Source organism: Bombina bombina, chromosome 2 (assembly GCF_027579735.1).
Source record: "Bombina bombina isolate aBomBom1 chromosome 2, aBomBom1.pri, whole genome shotgun sequence".
NCBI lineage: Eukaryota > Metazoa > Chordata > Amphibia > Anura > Bombinatoridae > Bombina > Bombina bombina.
In genome coordinates this window covers 795,795,627-795,819,863 of record NC_069500.1, presented here as the reverse complement: position 1 = coordinate 795,819,863, position 24,237 = coordinate 795,795,627, and the positions used below count along the sequence as shown (strand labels likewise).

Genomic DNA, 24,237 nt, shown 5'->3' with positions numbered 1-24,237 from the left:
ATCGATACTCTTGTTCAGGCCAGAAAGCCTGTAACTAGAAAGATTTACCACAAAATTTGGAAAAAATATATCTGTTGGTGTGAATCTAAAGGATTCCCTTGGGACAAGGTTAAGATTCCTAAGATTCTATCCTTCCTTCAAGAAGGATTGGAAAAAGGATTATCTGCTAGTTCCCTGAAGGGACAGATTTCTGCCTTGTCTGTGTTACTTCACAAAAAGCTGGCAGCTGTGCCAGATGTTCAAGCCTTTGTTCAGGCTCTGGTTAGAATTAAGCCTGTTTACAAACCTTTGACTCCTCCTTGGAGTCTCAACTTAGTTCTTTCAGTTCTTCAGGGGGTTCCGTTTGAACCCTTACATTCCGTTGATATTAAGTTATTATCTTGGAAAGTTTTGTTTTTAGTTGCAATTTCTTCTGCTAGAAGAGTTTCAGAATTATCTGCTCTGCAGTGTTCTCCTCCTTATCTGGTGTTCCATGCAGATAAGGTGGTTTTACGTACTAAACCTGGTTTTCTTCCAAAAGTTGTTTCTAACAAAAACATTAACCAGGAGATTATCGTACCTTCTCTGTGTCCGAAACCAGTTTCAAAGAAGGAACGTTTGTTGCACAATTTGGATGTTGTTCGCGCTCTAAAATTCTATTTAGATGCTACAAAGGATTTTAGACAAACATCTTCCTTGTTTGTTGTTTATTTCGGTAAAAGGAGAGGTCAAAAAGCAACTTCTACCTCTCTCTTTTTGGATTAAAAGCATCATCAGATTGGCTTACGAGACTGCCGGACGGCAGCCTCCCGAAAGAATCACGGCTCATTCCACTAGGGCTGTGGCTTCCACATGGGCCTTCAAGAACGAGGCTTCTGTTGATCAGATATGTAGGGCAGCGACTTGGTCTTCACTGCACACTTTTACCAAATTTTACAAGTTTGATACTTTTGCTTCTTCTGAGGCTATTTTTGGGAGAAAGGTTTTGCAAGCCGTGGTGCCTTCCATTTAGGTGACCTGATTTGCTCCCTCCCTTCATCCGTGTCCTAAAGCTTTGGTATTGGTTCCCACAAGTAAGGATGACGCCGTGGACCGGACACACCTATGTTGGAGAAAACAGAATTTATGTTTACCTGATAAATTACTTTCTCCAACGGTGTGTCCGGCCCACGGCCCGCCCTGGTTTTTTTAATCAGGTCTGATAATTTATTTTCTTTAACTACAGTCACCACGGTACCATATGGTTTCTCCTATGCAAATATTCCTCCTTAACGTCGGTCGAATGACTGGGGTAGGCGGAGCCTAGGAGGGATCATGTGACCAGCTTTGCTGGGCTCTTTGCCATTTCCTGTTGGGGAAGAGAATATCCCACAAGTAAGGATGACGCCGTGGACCGGACACACCGTTGGAGAAAGTAATTTATCAGGTAAACATAAATTCTGTTTTTTGAGAGCAGGACATGCAGCTGCATGTGTGTGGGTCTGAAAGTAGTTGGAAAGGTTCCTAGAAGGCTTCATTTGGTATCGTATTCCCCCCTGGGTTTGGTAAAGTCGCAGCAAAGGCTGTAGCTGGGACTGTAGAGGTGTTAAATCTGTAACCGGCTCCGGTTAACTCATTTTAAGGGTTAAAGGTCTGAAATTTGGGGTGCAATGCTTTGAATTATGACACTGTGGTGAAAATTTGGTAAATTTTGAACAATTCCTTCATAGTTTTTCACATATTCAGTAATAAAGTGTGCCCTGTTTAAATTTTAAAGAGACAGTAACGGTTTTGTTTTAAAACAGTTTTTGGACTTTATTGACAAGTTTAAGCCTGTTTAACATGTCTGTGCCTTCAGATAAGCTATGTTCTGTATGTATGGAAGCCAATGTGTCTCCCCCTTCAAAATTGTGTGATAATTGTGCCATAGCGTCCAAACAAAGTAAGGACAGTACTGCCACAGATAGTAAAGTTGCCCAAGATGATTCATCAGATGAAGGGAGTAGACACAGTTCTACATCTCCTTCTGTGTCTAACCAGTTTTGCCCACGCAGGAGACCCCTAGTACTTCTAGCGCGCCAATGCTTATTACTATGCAACAATTGACGGCAGTAATGGATAACTCCATAGCAAATATTTTATCCAAAATGCCTACATATCAGAGAAAGCGCGATTGCTCTGTTTTAAACACTGTAGAGCAGGAGGGCGCTGATAATTGTAAATAATTACAACTGTGCATGCTGAAACAGTGGAATGGGGACTATACAGACTTGTCTCCAGTGATTCAAGTAGATCAGAAGACCAGAGACTCCCTCCGTTGGTGGCTAACCCAGGACCACCTGTCCCAGGGAATGAGCTTCCGCAGACCAGAGTGGGTCATCGTCACGACCGACGCCAGTCTAGTGGGCTGGGGCGCGGTCTGGGACTCCCTGTAAGCTCAGGGGCTATGGTCTCGGGAAGAGTCTCTTCTCCCGATAAACATTCTGGAACTGAGAGCGATATTCAATGCTCTCAGGGCTTGGCCTCAACTAGCAAAGGCCAGATTCATAAGATTCCAATCAGACAACATGACTGTTGCTTACATCAATCATCAGGGGGGAACAAGGAGTTCCCTGGCGATGAGAGAAGTGACCAAAATCATAAAATGGGCGGAGGATCACTCCTGCCACCTATCTGCGATCCACATCCCAGGAGTGGAAAACTGGGAGGCGGATTATCTGAGTCGTCAGACATTCCATTCGGGGGAGTGGGAACTCCACCCGGAGATGTTTGCCCAGTTGACTCAATTATGGGGCATTCCAGACATGGATCTGATGGCGTCTCGTCAGAACTTCAAGGTTCCTTGCTACGGGTCCAGATCCAGGGATCCCTAGGCGATTCTAGTGGATGCATTAGTAGCGCCTTGGACCTTCAACCTAGCTTATGCGTTTCCACCGTTTCCTCTCATTCCCAGGCTGGTAGCCAGGATCAAGCAGGAGAGGGCCTCGGTGATCTTGATAGCTCCTGCGTGGCTACGCAGGACTTGGTATGCAGACCTGGTGAATATGTCATCGGCTCCACCATGGAAGCTACCTTTGAGACAGGATCTTCTAGTACAAGGTCCATTCGAACATCCAAATCTAGTTTCCCTTCAGCTAACGGCTTGGAAATTGAACGCTTGATTTTATCTAAGCGTGGGTTTTCGGATTCTGTAATAGATACTCTGATACAAGCCAGAAAACCTGTAACTAGGAAGATTTACCATAAAATATGGAAAAGATATATCTGTTGGTGTGAATCTAAGGGATTCTCATGGAGTAAGATCAAAATTCCTAGGATCCTTTCCTTTCTCCAAGAAGGTTTGGATAAGGGATTATCAGCGAGTTCTCTAAAGGGACAGATTTCTGCTTTATCTGTCTTATTACACAAACGACTGGCAGATGTGCCTGATGTTCAAGCTTTTGATCAGGCTTTGGTCAGGATCAAGCCTGTTTACAGGCCTTTGACTCCTCCTTTGACTCCTCTTTGTTTTGCGTTCTAAACCTGGTTTCCTTCCAAAGGTTGTTTCCAACAAGAATATTAACCAGGAAATAGTTGTGCCTTCTTTGTGTCCGAATCCAGTTTCAAAGAAGGAACGTTTGTTACACAATTTAGATGTAGTTCGTGCTTTAAAGTTCTATTTAGAAGCAACAAAGTATTTCAGACAAACGTCTTCTCTGTTTGTCGTTTATTCTGGCAAGAGGAGAGGTCAAAAAGCTACTGCTACCTCTTTCCTTTTGGCTGAAAAGCATCATCCGATTGGCTTACGAGACTGCCGGACGGCAGCCTCCTGAACGCATCACAGCTCACTCTACTAGGGCTGTGGCTTCCACATGGGCCTTCAAGAACGAGGCTTCTGTTGATCAGATATGTAAGGCAGCGACTTGGTCTTCCCTGCACACTTTTGCCAAATTCTTCAAATTTGATACTTTTGCTTCTTCTGAGGCTATTTTTGGGAGAGAGGTTTTGCAAGCCGTGGTGCCTTCCGTTTAGGCAACCTGATTGGCTCCCTCCCTTCATCCGTGTCCTAAAGCTTTGGTATTGGTTCCCACAAGTTATGGATGACGCCGTGGACCGGACACACCAATGTTGGAGAAAACAGAATTTATGCTTACCTGATAAATTACTTTCTCAAACGGTGTGTCCGGTCCACGGCCCGCCCTGGTTTTTTAATCCGGTTTGATGAATTTCTTTCTTTAACTACAGTCACCACGGCACCCTATAGTTTCTCCTGTTTTTTTCTCCTGTCGGTCGAATGACTGGGGTGGGCGGAGCCTAGGAGGGACTATATGGACAGCTTTTGCTGTGCTCTTTGCCATTTCCTGTTGGTGAAGAGAATATTCCCACAAGTTATGGATGACGCCGTGGACCGGAAACACCGTTGGAGAAAGTAATTTATCAGGTAAGCATAAATTCTGTGTTTTTGTTTGCTGTAAGACCGCCCCTTTTGGGGAGGTTCTGTTTCTTGTTTTTTTTGGCGCTTTTTTCACTTCCTGTAAAAGAGAGGTGCGCATATTTCTGATGTTCTGCTGTCTAGAAGGCTTCTCGCTTTTTTTTGCTTCTCTGGAAATCCGGATTGTAAACGGGATAGTTTTTTTTTTCCTCATTTTGCTGCGGGTTGCAGGACAGAGAGGGCACCTCCAGTAATTCTGCTGAGGTGTAGAGTTACCTGGGTTATGTTTTCTTGATTTGGTAAATTTTATTTAATGTTTTTTTGGTTCTGTATTATATCCTTTGTTAAGATATAAAAAAAGAGATTTTTTTTATTTGCTGCTTTTTCTCTTGTAAGGTGTATCCAGTTCACGGATTCATCCATTACTTGTGGGATATTCTCCTTGCCAACAGGAAGCTGCAAGAGGACACCCACAGCAGAGCTTTCTATATAGCTCCTCCCCTAACTGCCACTCCCAGTCATTCTCTTGCAGCTCTCGACAAGAAAGGAAGTAGCTAGAGAGATGTGGTGACTTAGTGTAGTTTATCTTCAATCAAAAGTTTATTTTTAAACGGTACCGGCGTTGTACTGTTTTTGCCTCAGGCAGAAATTAGAAGAAGAGTTCTGCCTGAGGTTTTTGATGATCTTAGCGGTTTGTAACTAAGGTCCACTGCTGTTCTCACACATAACTGAAGAGTATGGGAAAACTTCAGCTGGGGAATGGCCTGCAGAATTACCTGCTCTGAGGTATGTTCAGTATATTTTTTTCTAGAGAGATAAGGTCTAGAAAATGCTGACTGTGCCTGATATATTTAAGGTAAGCCTGATTACAGTGATTTAACAAACGACTGGGATCATTCTTGCTGTAAAGGGTAATATTCTTATTACTTAGTATGTAAAACGTTTGCATGATGTATAAAAAACGTTTTTTACTGAAGGTGATAAATCTTTATTTGGGGCCTAGTTTTCCACATGGCTGGTTAGATTTCTCCTAGGAGTAGTTATTTATGACCCTCTCACTTTGAGTGCATGGTAGGAGGGGCCTATTTTTGCGCTCTAATTGCGCAGTAGTTTTTGCAGTCTGAGACATCCAGCTTCCCTGAAGGAGTCCCCTTACATATACGACCTCTGTAAAGGGTTTTTGTTCCTACAAAAGTCGTTTTAAGGGCAGGTAGGAGCCACAGTAGAGCTGTGGCAGTTTGCTTGGGACTGTTTAACGGTTTTATCGTTTTTCTGATCCGTTTTTGAGCCTGAGGGGTTAATCATCCATTTGCAAGTGGGTGCAATGCTACTTTAGTCTATTATACACACTGTAAAAATTTCGTAGTTTACTGCTTTTTTTCACAGTTTTGCAGTTTGTGTTTGTTTTTTTCCCTTAAAGGCACAGTACTGTTTTTTTTATATTCTGCTTTTTTCAAATTTATTAGTGTTTTCCAAGCTTGCTGGTCTCATTACTAGTCTATTAAACATCGATGGGGTAAAAAACAAGTGAGGGGAGCTGTGAGTATTTCAATACATAAATATGTGTTACCGTGACCTTTAAATGAGCTTCTCGTATTGGTTTCAAAATTCAATCATAATATATATTGCGCTGCGATAAGGTAAACAAATAGGTGAAAATTGGGTGAAAAATAGTGAAAAGCTGACATTACTTCAAAGTCTAAGCTTCTCAACATTCCCTTCAAGGGGCAGACCCTATTCGTGCCTGGACTGAAGGAGATCATTTCTGATATTACTGGAGGAAAAGGGTCATGCCCTTCCTCAGGATAAGTCCAACAAATTAAGGACCAAACAGACTAATTTTCGTTCCTTTCGAAACTTCAAGAGTGGCGCAGCTTCAACTTCCTCTAATACAAAACAAGAGGGAAATTTTGCCCAGTCCAAGCCGGTCTGAAGACCTAACCAGGCTTGGAACAAGGGAAAGCAGGCCAAAAAACCTGCTGCTGCCTCTAAGACAGCATGAAGGATCAGCCTCCGATCCGGAAACGGATCTAGTAGGGGGCAGACTTTCTCTCTTCGCCCAGGCTTGGGCAAGAGAGGTCCAGGATCCCTGGGCGTTGGAAATTGTGTCCCAGGGATATCTTCTAAATTTCAAAGCTTCTTCCCCAAAAGGGAGATTTCATCTCACAATTATCTGCAATCCAGATAAAGAGAGAGGCATTCTTACATTGTGTTCAAGACCTCCTAGTTATGGGAGTGATCCACCCAGTTCCAAAGGAGGAACAGGGGCAGGGCTTCTATTCAAATCTGTTTGTAGTTCCCAAGAAAGAGGGAACCTTCAGACCAATCTTAGATCTCAAGACCTTAAACAAATTTCTCAGGGTCCCATCCTTCAAGATGGAGACTATTCGAACCATCCTACCTATGATCCAGGAGGGTCAATATATGACTACCGTGGACTTAAAGGATGCTTATCTTCACATTCCGATACACAAAGATCATCATCGGTTTCTCAGGTTCGCCTTCCTAGACAGGCATTACCAGTTTTTGGCTCTTCCCTTTGGGTTAGCCACGGCACCAAGAATCTTTACGAAGGTTCTAGGGTCCCTCCTAGTGGTCCTAAGGCCGCAAGATATAGCAGTAGCCCCTTACCTAGACTACAGGCGTCGACTTTTCAAATCACCAGGTCCCATACGGATATTGTTCTGGCATTCCTGAGGTCTCATAGGTGGAAGGTGAACGAAGAAAAGAGTTCTCTATCCCCTCTCACAAGAGTTTCCTTCCTAGGAACTCTTGAGATTCTGTAGAAATGAAGATTTACCTGACAGAGGCCAGGTTGTCAAAACTTCTAAATTCCTGCCGTGTTCTTTATTCCACTTCTCGCCCTTCGGTGGCTCAGTGTATGGAAGTAATCGGCTTAATGGTAACGGCAATGGACATAGTGCCGTTTGCCCTCCTACATCTCAGACCGCTGCAACTTTGCATGCTCAGTCAGTGGAATGGGGATTACACAGATTTGTCCCCTCTACTAAATCTGGATCAAGAGACCAGGGATTCTCTTCTCTGGTGGCTATCTCGGGTCCATCTGTCCAAGGGTATGAGCTTCCGCAGGCCAGATTGGACAATAGTAACAACAGATGCCAGCCTTCTCGGCTGGGGTGCAGTCTGGAACTCCCTGAAGGCTCAGGGCTCGTGGACTCAGGAGGAGGCACTCCTTCCAATAAACATTCTGAAATTAAGAGCGATATTCAATGCTCTTCAGGCTTGGCCTCAGCTTGCTGCGGTCAGGTTCATCAGATTTCAGTTGGACAATATCACGACTGTAGCCTACATCAACCATCAAGGGGGAACAAGGAGTTCCCTAGCAATGTTGGAGGTTTCAAAAATAATTCTATGGGCAGAGGTTCACTCTTGCCATCTATCAGCTATCCATATCCCAGGAGTAGAGAACTGGGAGGCGGCAGACTTTTCATCCGGGGGAGTGGGAACTCCATCCGGAGGTATTTGCACAGTTGATTCAACTTTGGGGCAAACCAGAACTGGATCTCATGGCGTCTCGTCAGAACGCAAGCTTCCTTGTTACGGATCCAGGTCCAGGGACCCCAAGGCAACGCTGATAGATCTAATAAAAATATCAATCAGGAGATTATTGTTCCTTCACTATGTCCTAATCCTTCAAAGAAGGAACGTCTATTACACAATCTTGATGTGGTTCATGCTTTAAAATTTTATTTACAAGCTACGAAGGATTTTCGTCAAACATCTGCTTTGTTTGTGGTCTACTCTGGACAGAGGAGAGGCCAAAAGGCTTCGGCAACTTCTCTTTCTTTTTGGCTAAGAAGCATAATCCGCTTAGCTTATGAGAATGCTGGCCAGCAGCCTCCTGAAAGAATTACAGCTCATTCCACTAGAGCAGTAGCTTCCACATGGGCTTTTAAGAATGAGGCTTCTGTTGAACAGATTTGTAAGGCGGCTACTTGGTCTTCGCTTCATACTTTTTCTAAATTCTACAAATTTGATACTTTTGCTTCTTCGGAGGCTATTTTTGGGAGAAAGGTCTTACAGGCAGTGGTGCCTTCCATTTAAGTGCCTGCCTTGTCCCTCCCTTCATCCGTATTGGTATCCCACAAGTAATGGATGAATCTGTGGACTGGATACACCTTACAAAAGAAAACAAAATTTATGCTTACCGGATAAATTTATTTCTCTTGTGGTATATCCAGTCCACGGCCCGCCCTGTCATTTTAAGGCAGGTGTTTTTTATTTTTAAACTACAGTCACCACTGCACCCTATAGTTTCTCCTTTCTCTTGCTCGTCTTCGGTCGAATGACTGGGAGTGGCAGTTAGGGGAGGAGCTATATAGACAGCTCTGCTGTGGGTGTCCTCTTGCAGCTTCCTGTTGGGAAGGAGAATATCCCACAAGTAATGGATGAATCCGTGGACTGGATACACCACAAGAGAAATAAATTTATCAGGTAAGCATAAATTTTGTTTTTTTGTATTATGGATCAAGGGGCTGTGCAGGATGTTACCTGTAGCTTATGTTTTGATGCCCAGGTTGAACGCCCACTACCTTTTTGTTAATTTATTGAAAGAACTTTAGCTTATAGAAATAGATTTTTTGATTCTGAGCCATCATTAGCTAAGGTGAATGCTGTTCAGGAGCCTCCTGTTTCAGATGTGCCGCAGCTTTCTCCTCAAGCGTCCCAATCCTATTCATCTGCACATGCAGTGCCCTGCGTTTCCTCTCATGCTCCGTCTGGAGTTACTTTGCAAGATATTGCTGCCCAGATATCGTCTGCGGTATCTGAGGCGCTGTCTACTTTTCCCATGCTGCAGGGAAAACGCAAAAAGAATTTTAAAGAAACAGTAAGTAAGGTTTCTGATCCTGATGTGTCTAATCAGTCTTTCTTCTCAGACGTCTGATTCTTGTGCATCTGAGGTTGAAATTTCGGATTCAGGCAGTATAATTCCTTCTACTGATGCTGAAGTTGTGTCCTTCAGATTTAAGCTGGAACACCGCCTCTTTTTACGAAGGTGTTAGCTACCTTGGATGACTCAGATACTACTATCGTTGTTAACCCTAAGAAGTCTAGTAAGCTGAACAAGTATTTTGCTGTCCCTCTGCGGTGGAGGTTTTTCCTGTTCCAGACCGTGCTTCTGAGATTATTGTACGGGAGTGGGAGAGACCTGTTATTCCTTTTTCTCCATCTATTTTTAAGAAAATGTTTTTATCGCCGAGAATATATTGAGTCATGGCAAACGGTTCCTAGGGTGGAAGGAGCTATTTCCACTTTTGCTAAGCGGACCACTATTCCCATAGAGGATAGTTGTTCTTTTAAGTATCCAATGGATAAGAAATTGGAGGCATTATTAAAGAAAATGTATGTTCACCAAGGTCTTCAATGGCAGCCTGCAGTGTGTATTGCTACTGTTACCAATGCTGCAGCTTACTGGTTTGATGCTTTGATTCTATTCAGACAGATACTCCTCTTGATGAGATCCAGGACAGGATTAAGGCTCTTAAGGTTAGCCAATTCCTTTATTTCAGATGCTTCCTTACAGGTCATTAACCTGGGAGCAAAAATGTCTGGTTTTGCGGTTCTAGCTCGCAGAGCCCTTTGGTTAAAATACTCGTCTGCGGATGTTTCTTCTAAAGTTATTAGCTATTCCCTACAAGGGTAAGACCTTGTTTGGGCATGGTTTTGCTGAAATCATTTCAGATATCACAGGAGGAAAGGGATCTTTTTTCCTCAGGATAAGAAGAATAAGCAGAAAGGGCGTCTGAGTAATTTTCGTTCCTTTTGTAACTTTAGAGGTAAACCCTTCGCTTCCTCTTCCAAGCAGGAAACTATCCAAGTCTTCCTTGAAGTCTGGTCAGTCTTAGAACAAGGTGAAACAGTCTAAGAAGCCTGCGGATGACTCCAGCATGAAGGTTCGGCCCCCGATCCAGGAACGGATATAGCAGGGGACCGGCTTTCTCAATTTGCTCAGGCTTGGATACGAGATGTCCCAGACCTGTGAGCCATGGAAATTGTATCTCAGGGGTACAAGATAGAATTCAAGACTTTTCCTCCCAGAGGTAGGTTTCTTCTCTCAAGATTATCAGATAAAGAGCGGGGCATTCTTAAATTGTATCAAGGTTCTTTTTGCCCTGGGAGTTGTAGTTCCAGTTCCTCCGCAGGAACAGGTTCTGGGATTTTATTCAAATCTGTTTGTGGTTTCCAAGAAAGAGGGGACTTTCAGACCTATTTTAGACCTAACTTGTTTACCGTCCTTCAAATGGAGACTATACGTTCCATTCTTACTTTGATTCAAGAGGGTCAGTTTATGACAACCATAGACTTAAAGGATGCGTACCTTCATGTTCCCATTCAGTTTGCTTTCTTAGACAATCCTTTCCAGTTTGTGACTCTTCCTTTTGGGCTTGCCACAGCTCCCAAAATTTTCTCAAAGGTCCTGGGGGCTCTTTTGGCAGTGATCCGGTCTCTGGGCATTGCTGTTGCGCTTATCTGGACAACGTTCTGGTTCAGGAGCCGTCTTTTTAACAAGAAAACTCTCATACAGAGATCTTGTCTTTTCTTCGCTCCCATGGTTGGAAGGTAAATCTGGGAAATAGTTCTCTGATTCCAGCCACAAGAGTAGTGTTTTTAGGGACCATATTAGACTACCTACTAATAAAGATATTTCTGACAGAGGTCAAGAAAACATAGATCTTCGACTCTTGTCTTGTCCTTCAGTCCCCTCCTTGGCCGTCAGTGTCTCTGTATGGAGGTAATTGGTCTTATGGTAGCTTCCATGAACATCATTCTGTTTGCTCGGTTCCATCTTAGATCTCTGCAGTTATGCATGTTAAGGCAATGGAATGGGGACTATGCGCATCTGTCTATGCAAATAGTTCTGAATCAGGCGACAAGGGACTCTCTTCTGTGGTGGTTGTCTTAGGATCACCTCTCCCAGGGAACTTGCTTTCACAGACCTTCCTGGGTGATTGCGACCACGGATGCCAACTTTCTAGGTTGGGGAGCAATTTGGGGGTCATTGAAGACTAAGGGTCTTTGTACTCGGGAGGAGTCAGTTCTCCCTATAAACATTCTAGAACTGAGAGTGATGCGGATTTTCGGAGCCGACAGACCTTTCATCCGGGGGAGTGGGAACTCCATCCAGAAGTATTTTCCAGTTTAATCCTCAATTGGGGGCAGCCAGAACTGGATCTCATGGCTTCTCGGCAGAATGCTAAGTTTCTGAGGTACGGCTCGAGGGCAAGGGATCCACAGGCTTTCTAGATAGATGCTCTGGCGGTCCCTTGGAATTTCAGTCTAGAATACATATTTCCTCCTTTCGCTCTCCTGCCAAGAGTCATTGCTCGGATCAAGCAGGAGATGGTGTCCGTGAGTCTCATAGGGCTGGCGTTGCCTCGCAGGATCTGGTATGCAGATCTAGAGGAAATGTCATCTCTACCTCCGTGGAGACTCCCTCTGAGGAAGGACCTTCAACTTCAGGGTCCTTTTTTTTTTTTTCATTCAAATCTCGTTTCTTTAAAGCTGACTGCTTGGAAATTGAACGCTTGATTTTATCTAAGCGTGGGGTTTCAGAGTCAGTCATTGAGACCATGATTCAGGCTCGTAAGCCGGTGACAAAGATTTACTATAAGATATGGCGTTAATATTTGTATTGGTTTGAATCCAGAGGCTACTCTTGGAGTAGAGTCGGGATTTCTAGGATTGTCTTTTCTCCAGGAGGGTCTGGAGAAGGGTTTGTCAGCTAGTACTCAAAGGTCAGACTTCTGCATTGTCTATTTTGTTGCATAAGCGTTTTTCGAATGCGCCAGACATGCAATCTTGTCAGGCTTTGGTTAGGATTAGACCTGTGTTTTCGCCCAGTACTCCTCCCTGAAGTCTTAACCTTGTTCTTAGAGTTTTACAGTGGGCTCTGTTTGAACCTATGCATTCCTTAGATATCAAGATGTTATGTTGGAAGGTTTTGTTTCTTGTTGCAATTTCTTCTGCTCTGAGAGTTTCGGAACTCTCGGCTCTGCAGTTTGATTCTCCTTATCTTATTTTCCATTCTGATAAGGTGGTTTTACGTACTAAATTTAGGTTTCCTACCTAAGGTTGTTTCAAACAAGAATATTAATCAGGAGATTGTGGTTCCTCCTTTTGTGTCCTAATGCTTCTCCTAAGGAGCGTGTATTGCACAACCTGGGTGTTGTGCGTGCATTGAAGTACTATCTCCAGGCGACTAAGGACTTTCGCCAGTCTTCTGCTTTGTTTGTTTTTCTGGGAAGCGCAAGGATCAGAAAGTTACGGCGTCTTCTTTCTCTTTGGCTAAGGAGTATTATTCGTTTGGCCTATGAGATTGCTGGACAGTAACCTCCTGAGAGAATCACTGCTCATTCTACGAGGGCTGTTTCTCCTTCCTGGGCATTTAAAAATGAAGCTTCTGTGGAACAGTTTTGCAAGGCTGCAACTTGGTGCTCTGCATACTTTTTCAAAGTTTTATAAATTTGATACTTTTGCCTCAGCTGAGGCTTCTTTTGGGAGAAGGGTTCTTCAGGCAGTGGTGCCTTCTGTTTAGGTCTGTCTTGTCACCTCCCTTATCTGTGTCCTCTAGCTTGGGTATTGATTCCCACTAGCAATTGATTCCGTGGACTCACCTTATCTTAGGAAAGAAAATATAATTTACCTGATACATTTAATTTCCGGATATGGTGAGTCCACGGCCCACCCTTTATTTAAGACAGTTATTTTTTTCTAAAACCTCAGGCACCTCTACACTTTTTTGATATCTTTTTCTATTTTTCCTTTGGCCAAATGACTGGAGGTTATGGGTAAGGGAAGTGACATATATAGCAGCTTTGCTGTAGTGCTCTTTGCCACCTCCTGCTTGCCAGGAGTGATATTCCCACTAGTAATTGATGATTCCGTGGACTCGCCATATCCGGAAAGAAAGAAATTTCAGGTAAGCATAATTATTTACCTACTTTATATCTAAGCCTCTGCAGACTGCCTCCTTATCTCAGTGCTATTTACAGACTTGCATTTTAGCTTATTAGTGCTGACTCATGAATAATTCCACGAGAGTGAGCACAATGTTATCTATATGGCACGCATATAAAAATACTCTGATGTAAAGGCAGCTTGCAGGGACTTAGAAATTTAGAGGTTGAAAGGTTATAAAGTATATTAATATACAGTGGATAAAAAGTCTACAGACCCCAGTTAAAATGTCAGGTTTCTGTGAGGTAAAAAAATGAGACGGATAAATAATTTCAGAACTTTTTCCACCTTTTAATGTGACCTATAAACTACACAACTCAATTGAAAAACAAACTGAAGAAAACAAAACAAAAAACTAAAATAATGTGGTTGCATAAGTGTGCACACCCTCTTATAACTGGGAATGTAGCTGTGTTCAGAATTAAGCAATCACATTCAAAATCATGTTAAATAGGAGTCGGCATACACCTGCCATAATTTAAAATGCCTCTGATTAACCCCAAATAAAGTTCAGCTGCTCTAGTTGGTCTTTCCTGAAATTTTCTTAGTCGCATCCCACAGCAAAAGCCATGGTCCACAGAGAGCTTCCAAAGCATCAGAGGAATCTCATTGTTGCAAGGTATTAGTCAGGAAAAGGGTACAAAATTTCCAAGGCATTAGATATACCGTGGAACACAGTGAAGACAGTCATCATCAAGTGGAGAAAATATGGCACAACAGTGACATTACCAAGAACTGGACGTCCCTCCAAAATTGATGAAAAGACGAGAAGAAAACTGGTCTGGGAGGCTACCAAGAGGCCTACAGCAACATTAAAGGAGCTGCAGGAATATCTGGCAAGTACTAGCTGTGTGGTACGTGTGACAACAATCAACCGTATTCTTCATATGTTTGGGCTATGGGGTAGAGTGGCAAGACGAAAGCCTTTTCTTACAAAGAAAAACATCGAAGCCAGGCTACATTTTGCAAAAACACATCTGAAGGCTCCCAAAAGCATGTGGGAAAAGGTGTTATGGTCTGATGAAACCAATGTTGAACTTTTTGGCCATAATTCCAAAATATATGTTTGGCGCAAAAACACTGCACATCACCAAGAGAACGCCATACCCACACTGAAGCATGGTGGTGGCAGCATCATGCTTTGGGGCTGTTTTTCTTCAGCTGGAACTGGGGCCTTAGTTAAGCTAGAGGGAATTATGAACAGTTCCAAATACCAGTCAATATTGGCACAAAACCTTCAGGCTTCTGCTAGAAAGCTGAACATGAAGAGGAACTTCATCTTTCAGCATGACAACGACCCAAAGCATACATCCAAATCAACAAAGGAATGGCTTCACCAGAAGAAGATTAAAGTTTTGGAATGGCCCAGGCTGTGCACAGGAGATGCCCCCGCAATCTGACAGATTTGGAGTGCTTTTGCAAAGAAGAGTGGGCAAATCTTGCCAAGTCAAAATGTGCCATGCTGATAGACTCATACCCAAAAAGACTGAGTGCTGTAATAAAATCAGAAGGTGCTTCAACGAAGTATTAGTTTATGCAACCATATTTCTTTCATGTAATTAACAAGAGTCCATGAGCTAGTGACGTATGGGATATACATTCCTACCAGGAGGGGCAAAGTTTCCCAAACCTTAAAATGCCTATAAATACACCCCTCACCACACCCACAAATCAGTTTTACAAACTTTGCCTCCAAGGGAGGTGGTGAAGTAAGTTTGTGCTAGATTCTACGTTGATATGCGCTCCGCAGCAAGTTGGAGCCCGGTTTTCCTCTCAGCGTGCAGTGAATGTCAGAGGGATGTGAGGAGAGTATTGCCTATTGAATGCAGTGATCTCCTTCTACGGGGTCTATTTCATAAGGTTCTCTGTTATCGGTCGTAGAGATTCATCTCTTACCTCCCTTTTCAGATCGACGATATACTCTTATATTTACCATTTCCTCTACTGATTCTCGTTTCAGTACTGGTTTGGCTTTCTACAAACATGTAGATGAGTGTCCTGGGGTAAGTAAGTCTTATTTTCTGTGACACTCTAAGCTATGGTTGGGCACTTTATTTATAAAGTTCTAAATATATGTATTCAAACATTTATTTGCCTTGACTCAGAATGTTCAACTTTCCTTATTTTCAGACAGTCAGTTTCATATTTGGGATTATGCTTTAAATTATCATATTTTTTCTTACCTCAAAAATTTGACTTTTTCCCTGTGGGCTGTTAGGCTCGCGGGGGCTGAAAATGCTTCATTTTATTGCGTCATTCTTGGCGCGGACTTTTTTGGCGCAAAAATTCTTTTCCGTTTCCGGCGTCATACGTGTCGCCGGAAGTTGCGTCATTTTTGACGTTATTTTGCGCCAAAAATGTCGGCGTTCCGGATGTGGCGTCATTTTTGGCGCCAAAAGCATTTAGGCGCCAAATAATGTGGGCGTCTTATTTGGCGCCAAAAAATATGGGCGTCGCTTTTGTCTCCACATTATTTCAGTCTCATTTTTCATTTGCTTCTGGTTGCTAGAAGCTTGATGTTTGGCATTTTTTTCCCATTCCTGAAACTGTCTTATAAGGAATTTGATCTATTTTGCTTTATATGTTGTTTTTTCTCTTACATATTGCAAGATGTCTCACGTTGCATCTGAGCCAGAAGATACTACAGGAAAACCACTGCCTGCTGGATCTACCAAAGCTAAGTGTATCTGCTGTAAACTTTTGGTAGCTATTCCTCCAGCTGTTGTTTGTAATAATTGTCATGACAAACTTGTTAAAGCAGATAATATTTCCTTTAGTGATGTACCATTGCCTGTTGCAGTTCCCTCAACATCTAAGGTGCAGAATGTTCCTGATAACATAAGAGATTTTGTTTCTGAATCCATAAAGAAGGCTTTGTCTGTTATTTCTCCTTCTAGTAAACGTAAAAAGTCTTTTAAATCTTCTCTCTCTACAGATGAATTTTTAAATGAACACCATCATTCTGATTCTTTGGACTCTTCTGGTTCAGAGGATTCTGTCTCAGAGATTGATGCTGATAAATCTTCATATTTATTTAAGATGGAATTTATTCGCTCTTTACTTAAAGAAGTACTAATTGCTTTAGAAATAGAGGATTCTAGTCCTCTTGATACTAATTCTATACGTTTGGATAAGGTTTTTAAAGCTCCTGCGGTTATTCCAGAAGTCTTTCCTGTTCCTAATGCTATTTCTGCAGTAATTGCTAAGGAATGGGATAAATTGGGTAATTCATTTACTCCTTCTAAACGTTTTAAGCAATTATATCCTGTTCCGCCTGACAGGTTAGAATTTTGGAAATCCCTAAAGTTGATGGGGCTATTTCTACCCTTGCTAAACGTACTACCATTCCTACGTCAGATGGTACCTCGTTTAAGGATCCTTTAGATAGAAAAATTGAATCTTTTCTAAGAAAAGCTTATCTATGTTCAGGTAATCTTCTTAGACCTGCTATATCATTGGCTGATGTTGCTGCAGCTTCAACTTTTTGGTTGGAAACTCTAGCGCAACAAGTAACAAATCGTGATTCTCATGATATTATTATTCTTCTCCAGCATGCTAATAATTTCATTTGTGATGCCATTTTTGATATTATTAGAGTTGATGTTAGATTTATGTCTCTGGCTATCTTAGCCAGAAGAGCTTTATGGCTTAAGACTTGGAATGCTGATATGGCTTCTAAATCAACTCTACTTTCCATTTCTTTCCAGGGAAACAAATTATTTGGTTCTCAGTTGGATTCTATTATTTCAACTGTTACTGGTGGGAAAGGAACTTTTTTACCACAGGATAAAAAGTCTAAAGGTAAAAACAGGGCTAACAATCGTTTTCGTTCCTTTCGTTTCAACAAAGAACAAAAGCCTGATCCTTCGTCCTCAGGAGCAGTTTCAGTTTGGAAACCATCTCCAGTCTGGAATAAATCCAAGCCTGCTAGAAAGGCAAAGCCTGCTTCTAAGTTCACATGAAGGTACGGCCCTCATTCCAGTTCAGCTGGTAGGGGGCAGGTTACGTTTTTTCAAAGAAATTTGGATCAATTCTGTTCACAATCTTTGGATTCAGAACATTGTTTCAGAAGGGTACAGAATTGGTTTCAAGATGAGACCTCCTGCAAAGAGATTTTTTCTTTCCCATGTCCCAGTAAATCCAGTGAAAGCTCAAGCATTTCTGAATTGTGTTTCAGATCTAGAGTTGGCTGGAGTAATTATGCCAGTTCCAGTTCCGGAACAGGGGATGGGGTTTTATTCAAATCTCTTCATTGTACCAAAGAAGGAGAATTCCTTCAGACCAGTTCTGGATCTAAAATTATTGAATCGTTATGTAAGGATACCAACGTTCAAGATGGTAACTGTAAGGACTATATTGCCTTTTGTTCAGCAAGGGAATTATATGTCCACAATAGATTTACAGGATGCATATCTGCATATTCCGATTCATCCAGATCATTATCAGTTCCTGAGATTCTCTTTTCTAGACAAGCATTACCAATTTGTGGCTCTACCGTTTGGCCTTGCTACAGCTCCAAGAATTTTCACAAAGATTCTCGGTGCCCTTCTGTCTGTAATCAGAGAACAGGGTATTGTGGTATTTCCTTATTTGGACGATATCTTGGTACTTGCTCCGTCTTTACATTTAGCAGAGTCTCATACGAATCGACTTGTGTTGTTTCTTCAAGATCATGGTTGGAGGATCAATTTACCAAAAAGTTTTTTGATTCCTCAAACAAGGGTAACCTTTCTGGGTTTCCAGATAGATTCAGTGTCCATGACTTTGTCTTTAACAGACAAGAGACGTCTAAAATTGATTACAGCCTGTCGAAACCTTCAGTCTCAATCATTCCCTTCGGTAGCCTTATGCATGGAAATTCTAGGTCTTATGACTGCTGCATCGGACGCGATCCCCTTTGCTCGTTTTCACATGCGACCTCTTCAGCTCTGTATGCTGAACCAATGGTGCAGGGATTACACGAAGATATATCAATTAATATCTTTAAAACCGATTGTTCGGCACTCTCTAACGTGGTGGACAGATCACCATCGTTTAATTCAGGGGGCTTCTTTTGTTCTTCCGACCTGGACTGTAATTTCAACAGATGCAAGTCTCACAGGTTGGGGAGCTGTGTGGGGATCTCTGACGGCACAAGGAGTTTGGGAATCTCAGGAGGTGAGATTACCGATCAATATCTTGGAACTCCGTGCAGTTTTCAGAGCTCTTCAGTTTTGGCCTCTTCTGAAGAGAGAATCGTTCATTTGTTTTCAGACAGACAATGTCACAACTGTGGCATACATCAATCATCAAGGAGGGACTCACAGTCCTCTGGCTATGAAAGAAGTATCTCGAATTTTGGTTTGGGCGGAATCCAGCTCCTGTCTAATCTCTGCGGTTCATATCCCAGGTGTAGACAATTGGGAAGCGGATTATCTCAGTCGCCAAACGTTGCATCCGGGCGAATGGTCTCTTCACCCAGAGGTATTTCTTCAGATTGTTCAATTGTGGGGGCTCCCAGAGATAGATCTGATGGCCTCTCATCTAAACAAGAAACTTCCCAGGTATCTGTCCAGATCCCGGGATCCTCAGGCGGAGGCAGTGGATGCATTATCACTTCCTTGGAAGTATCATCCTGCCTATATCTTTCCGCCTCTAGTTCTTCTTCCAAGAGTAATCTCCAAGATTCTGAGGGAATGCTCGTTTGTTCTGCTAATAGCTCCGGCATGGCCTCACAGGTTTTGGTATGCGGATCTTGTCCGGATGGCATCTTGCCAGCCATGGACTCTTCCGTTAAGACCAGACCTTCTGTCACAAGGTCCTTTTTTCCATCCGGATCTGAAATCCTTAAATTTAAAGGTATGGAGATTGAACGCTTGATTCTTGGTCATAGAGGTTTCTCTGACTCCGTGATTAATACTATGTTACAGGCTCGTAAATCTGTATCTCAAGAGATATATTATAGAGTCTGGAAGACTTATATTTCTTGGTGTCTTTCTCATCATTTTTCTTGGCATTCTTTTAGAATACCGAGAATTTTACAGTTTCTTCAGGATGGTTTAGATAAGGGTTTGTCCGCAAGTTCTTTGAAAGGACAAATCTCCGCTCTTTCTGTTCTTTTTCACAGAAAGATTGCTATTCTTCCTGATATTCATTGTTTTGTACAAGCTTTGGTTCGTATAAAACCTGTTATTAAGTCAATTTCTCCTCCTTGGAGTTTGAATTTGGTTCTGGGAGCTCTTCAAGCTCCTCTGTTTGAACCTATGCATTCATTGGACATTAAATTACTTTCTTGGAAAGTTTTGTTCCTTTTGGCCATCTCTTCTGCTAGAAGAGTTTCTGAATTATCTGCTCTTTCGTGTGAGTCTCCTTTTCTGATTTTTCATCAGGATAAGGCGGTGTTGCGAACTTCTTTTGAATTTTTACCTAAAGTTGTGAATTCCAACAACATTAGTAGAGAAATTGTGGTTCCTTCATTATGTCCTAATCCTAAGAATTCTAAGGAGAAATCATTGCATTCTTTGGATGTTGTTAGAGCTTTGAAATATTATGTTGAAGCTACGAAATCTTTCCGTAAGACTTCTAGTCTATTTGTTATCTTTTCCGGTTCTAGGAAAGGCCAGAAAGCTTCTGCCATTTCTTTGGCATCTTGGTTGAAATCTTTAATTCATCTTGCCTATGTTGAGTCGGGTAAAATTCCGCCTCAAAGAATTACAGCTCATTCTACTAGGTCAGTATCTACTTCCTGGGCGTTTAGGAATGAAGCTTCGGTTGACCAGATCTGCAAAGCAGCAACTTGGTCCTCTTTGCATACTTTTACTAAATTCTACCATTTTGATGTATTTTCTTCTTCTGAAGCAGTTTTTGGTAGAAAAGTTCTTCAGGCAGCGGTTTCAGTTTGAATCTTTTGCTTATGTTTTTTGTTAAACTTTATTTTGGGTGTGGATTATTTTCAGCAGGAATTGGCTGTCTTTATTTTATCCCTCCCTCTCTAGTGACTCTTGTGTGGAAAGATCCACATCTTGGGTAGTCATTATCCCATACGTCACTAGCTCATGGACTCTTGTTAATTACATGAAAGAAAACATAATTTATGTAAGAACTTACCTGATAAATTCATTTCTTTCATATTAACAAGAGTCCATGAGGCCCACCCTTTTTTGTGGTGGTTATGATTTTTTTGTATAAAGCACAATTATTCCAATTCCTTATTTTATATGCTTCGCACTTTTTTTCTTATCACCCCACTTCTTGGCTATTCGTTAAACTGATTTGTGGGTGTGGTGAGGGGTGTATTTATAGGCATTTTAAGGTTTGGGAAACTTTGCCCCTCCTGGTAGGAATGTATATCCCATACGTCACTAGCTCATGGACTCTTGTTAATATGAAAGAAATGAATTTATCAGGTAAGTTCTTACATAAATTATGTTTTTTTTTTATTTTTTTTTCTTCCCTCTACCTAAAACATTTGTTTGTTTTTCAATTGAGTTGTACAGTTTATAGGTCACATTAGAGGTGGAAAAAGTTCTGAAATTATTTCTTTGTCATTTTTTTACATCACAGAAACCTGACATTTTAACAGGGGTGTGTAGACTTTTTATATCCACTGTAATTATGAATTAATATAGTTAACAATGTTAGTTGTGCAAAGCTGGAGATTGGGTAGTAAAGGTGTTATCTATCTTTTTAAACAATACAAATTATAGGATAGACTGTCCTTTTTAAAAGTGTGTGTGTAACTTTAACGACAGATTTTTATTACCCACTTGAAACCTGTTTGCATACCCATGGTAATGATTTAAAAATGTTTAGGTTTATACCCATATGGCATTCTCATATATTTAGAGGTCGTGTAGAGAGTAATATTGTTTGTAAGATTCCGCTTTAAGAAAAGTAATTTCACAGAAAAATGTTGTTGAAATGTATTTGATGCTTAACTGAATGCTCAGATTATGGAGATGAAATTGCTATTGAACTGAGAAGCAGTGTTGGTGCACCAGTGGAGGTTACTCACAACTTCCAAGTGGATTTTGTGTGGAAGTCTACTTCTTTTGATAGGTAAGTCTCCTTCAACTTCAGTGAATTTAATCTTGTCCATGGAGATTAACTTTTAATTGTGACCAGGATTTGTCCTGATGAAGTATAGACATTCTGATAAATGTAATTTTCTTTCTCTTAAAATACCTTTTTGTTTTATTGTAATTAAATAAATTTAAAACGGAGCTTAACTAATTTGTCTAAAATCAGGGAGCTCGAGAAAAAAATGTTTATCTAAAATATATATTTCTCTTGTAAGGTGTAGGACACCCACAGCAGAGCTGTCTATATAGCTCCTCCCCTAACTGCCACCCCCAGTCATTCTCTTGCAACTCTCGACAAGAAAGGAAGTATCAAGAGATATGTGGTGACTTAGTGTAGTTTTACCTTCAAGAGTTTGTTATTTTTAAACGGTACCGGCGTTGTACTGTTTTTCTCTCAGGCAGAAATTAGAAGAAGAATTCTGCCTGGAGATTTGATGATCTTAGCGGTTTGTAACTAAGGTCCATTGCTGTTCTCACACATAACTGAAGAGTATGGGAAAACTTCAGTTGGGGGAACGGCCTGCAGATTACCTGCTTTGAGGTATGTTCAGTATTTTTATTTCTAGAGAGAGGAATAAGTTCTAGAAAATGCTGACAGAGCCTTGTGTATTTGAGGTAAGCCTGATGCAGTGATTTAACAGCGACTGGGATCATGCTTACATAACAGGGTAATACTCATGTTAATATTCATATTGCTTAGTGACAAAACGTTTAAATGATTTCATAACTAGGACGTTTTCTCCAACATAGGTGTGTCCGGTCCACGGCGTCATCCTTACTTGTGGGATATTCTCTTCCCCAACAGGAAATGGCAAAGAGCCCAGCAAAGCTGGTCACATGATCCCTCCTAGGCTCCGCCTACCCCAGTCATTCTCTTTGCCGTTGTACAGGCAACATCTCCACGGAGATGGCTTAGAGTTTTTTAGTGTTTAACTGTAGTTTTTCATTATTCAATCAAGAGTTTGTTATTTTCAAATAGTGCTGGTACGTACTATTTACTCAGAAACAGAAAAGAGATGAAGAATTCTGTTTGTATGAGGAAAATGATTTTAGCAACCGTAACTAAAATCCATGGCTGTTCCACACAGGACTGTTGAGAGCAATTAACTTCAGTTGGGGGAACAGTTTGCAGTCCTTTGCTGCTTGAGGTATGACACATTCTAACAAGACGATGTAATGCTGGAAGCTGTCATTTTCCCTATGGGATCCGGTAAGCCATGTTTATTACGATTGTAAATAAGGGCTTCACAAGGGCTTATTTAGACTGTAGACTTTTTTTGGGCTAAATCGATTGATATTAACACTTATTTAGCCTTGAGGAATCATTTATTCTGGGTATTTTGATATAATAATATCGGCAGGCACTGTTTTAGACACCTTATTCTTTAGGGGCTTTCCCAAAGCATAGGCAGAGTCTCATTTTCGCGCCGGTGTTGCGCACTTGTTTTTGAGAGGCATGGCATGCAGTCGCATGTGAGAGGAGCTCTGATACTTATAAAAGACTTCTGAAGGCGTCATTTGGTATCGTATTCCCCTTTGGGTTTGGTTGGGTCTCAGCAAAGCAGATACCAGGGACTGTAAAGGGGTTAAAGCTTAAAACGGCTCCGGTTCCGTTATTTTAAGGGTTAAAGCTTCCAAAATTGGTGTGCAATATTTTCAAGGCTTTAAGACACTGTGGTGAAAGTTTGGTGAATTTTGAACAATTCCTTCATGTTTTTTCGCAATTGCAGTAATAAAGTGTGTTCAGTTTAAAATTTAAAGTGACAGTAACGGTTTTATTTTAAAACGTTTTTTGTACTTTCTTATCAAGTTTATGCCTGTTTAACATGTCTGAACTACCAGATAGACTGTGTTCTGAATGTGGGGAAGCCAGAATTCCTATTCATTTAAATAAATGTGATTTATGTGATAATGACAATGATGCCCAAGATGATTCCTCAAGTGAGGGGAGTAAGCATGGTACTGCATCATTCCCTCCTTCGTCTACACGAGTCTTGCCCACTCAGGAGGCCCCTAGTACATCTAGCGCGCCAATACTCCTTACTATGCAACAATTAACGGCTGTAATGGATAATTCTGTCAAAAACATTTTAGCCAAAATGAACCCTTGTCAGCGTAAGCGTGGATGCTCTGTTTTAGTTACTGAAGAGCATGACGACGCTGATATTAATATCTCTGAAGGGCCCCTAACCCAATCTGAGGGGGCCAGGGAGGTTTTGTCTGAGGGAGAAATTACTGATTTAGGGAACATTTCTCAGCAGGCTGAATCTGATGTGATTACATTTAAATTTAAATTGGAACATCTCCGCATTTTGCTTAAGGAGGTATTATCCACTCTGGATGATTGTGAAAATTTGGTCATCCCAGAGAAACTATGTAAAATGGACAAGTTCCTAGAGGTGCCGGGGCTCCCAGAAGCTTTTCCTATACCCAAGCGGGTGGCGGACATTGTTAATAAAGAATGGGAAAGGCCCGGTATTCCTTTCGTCCCTCCCCCCATATTTAAAAAATTGTTTCCTATGGTCGACCCCAGAAAGGACTTATGGCAGTCAGTCCCCAAGGTCGAGGGAGCGGTTTCTACTTTAAACAAACGCACCACTATTCCCATAGAGGATAGTTGTGCTTTCAAAGATCCTATGGATAAAAAATTAGAAGGTTTGCTTAAAAAGATGTTTGTTCAGCAGGGTTACCTTCTACAACCCATTTCATGCATTGTCCCTGTCACTACAGCCGCATATTTCTGGTTTGATGAACTGATTAAGGTGCTCGATAGTGACTCTCCTCCTTATGAGGAGATTATGGACAGAATCAATGCTCTCAAATTGGCTA

General features: G+C 41.6%; 1 protein-coding gene across 1 annotated transcript in view; it reads left to right on the top strand.

Annotated features, from left to right (window-relative positions):
• UPF1 (UPF1 RNA helicase and ATPase) overlaps positions 1 to 24,237 on the top strand; it is a 526,107-nt gene that overhangs the window by 105,836 nt on the left and 396,034 nt on the right. Inside the window, 1 exon segment of the mRNA XM_053700065.1 lies at positions 21,277 to 21,385. Within this exon segment, the coding sequence (XP_053556040.1) occupies positions 21,277 to 21,385 (109 nt within the window).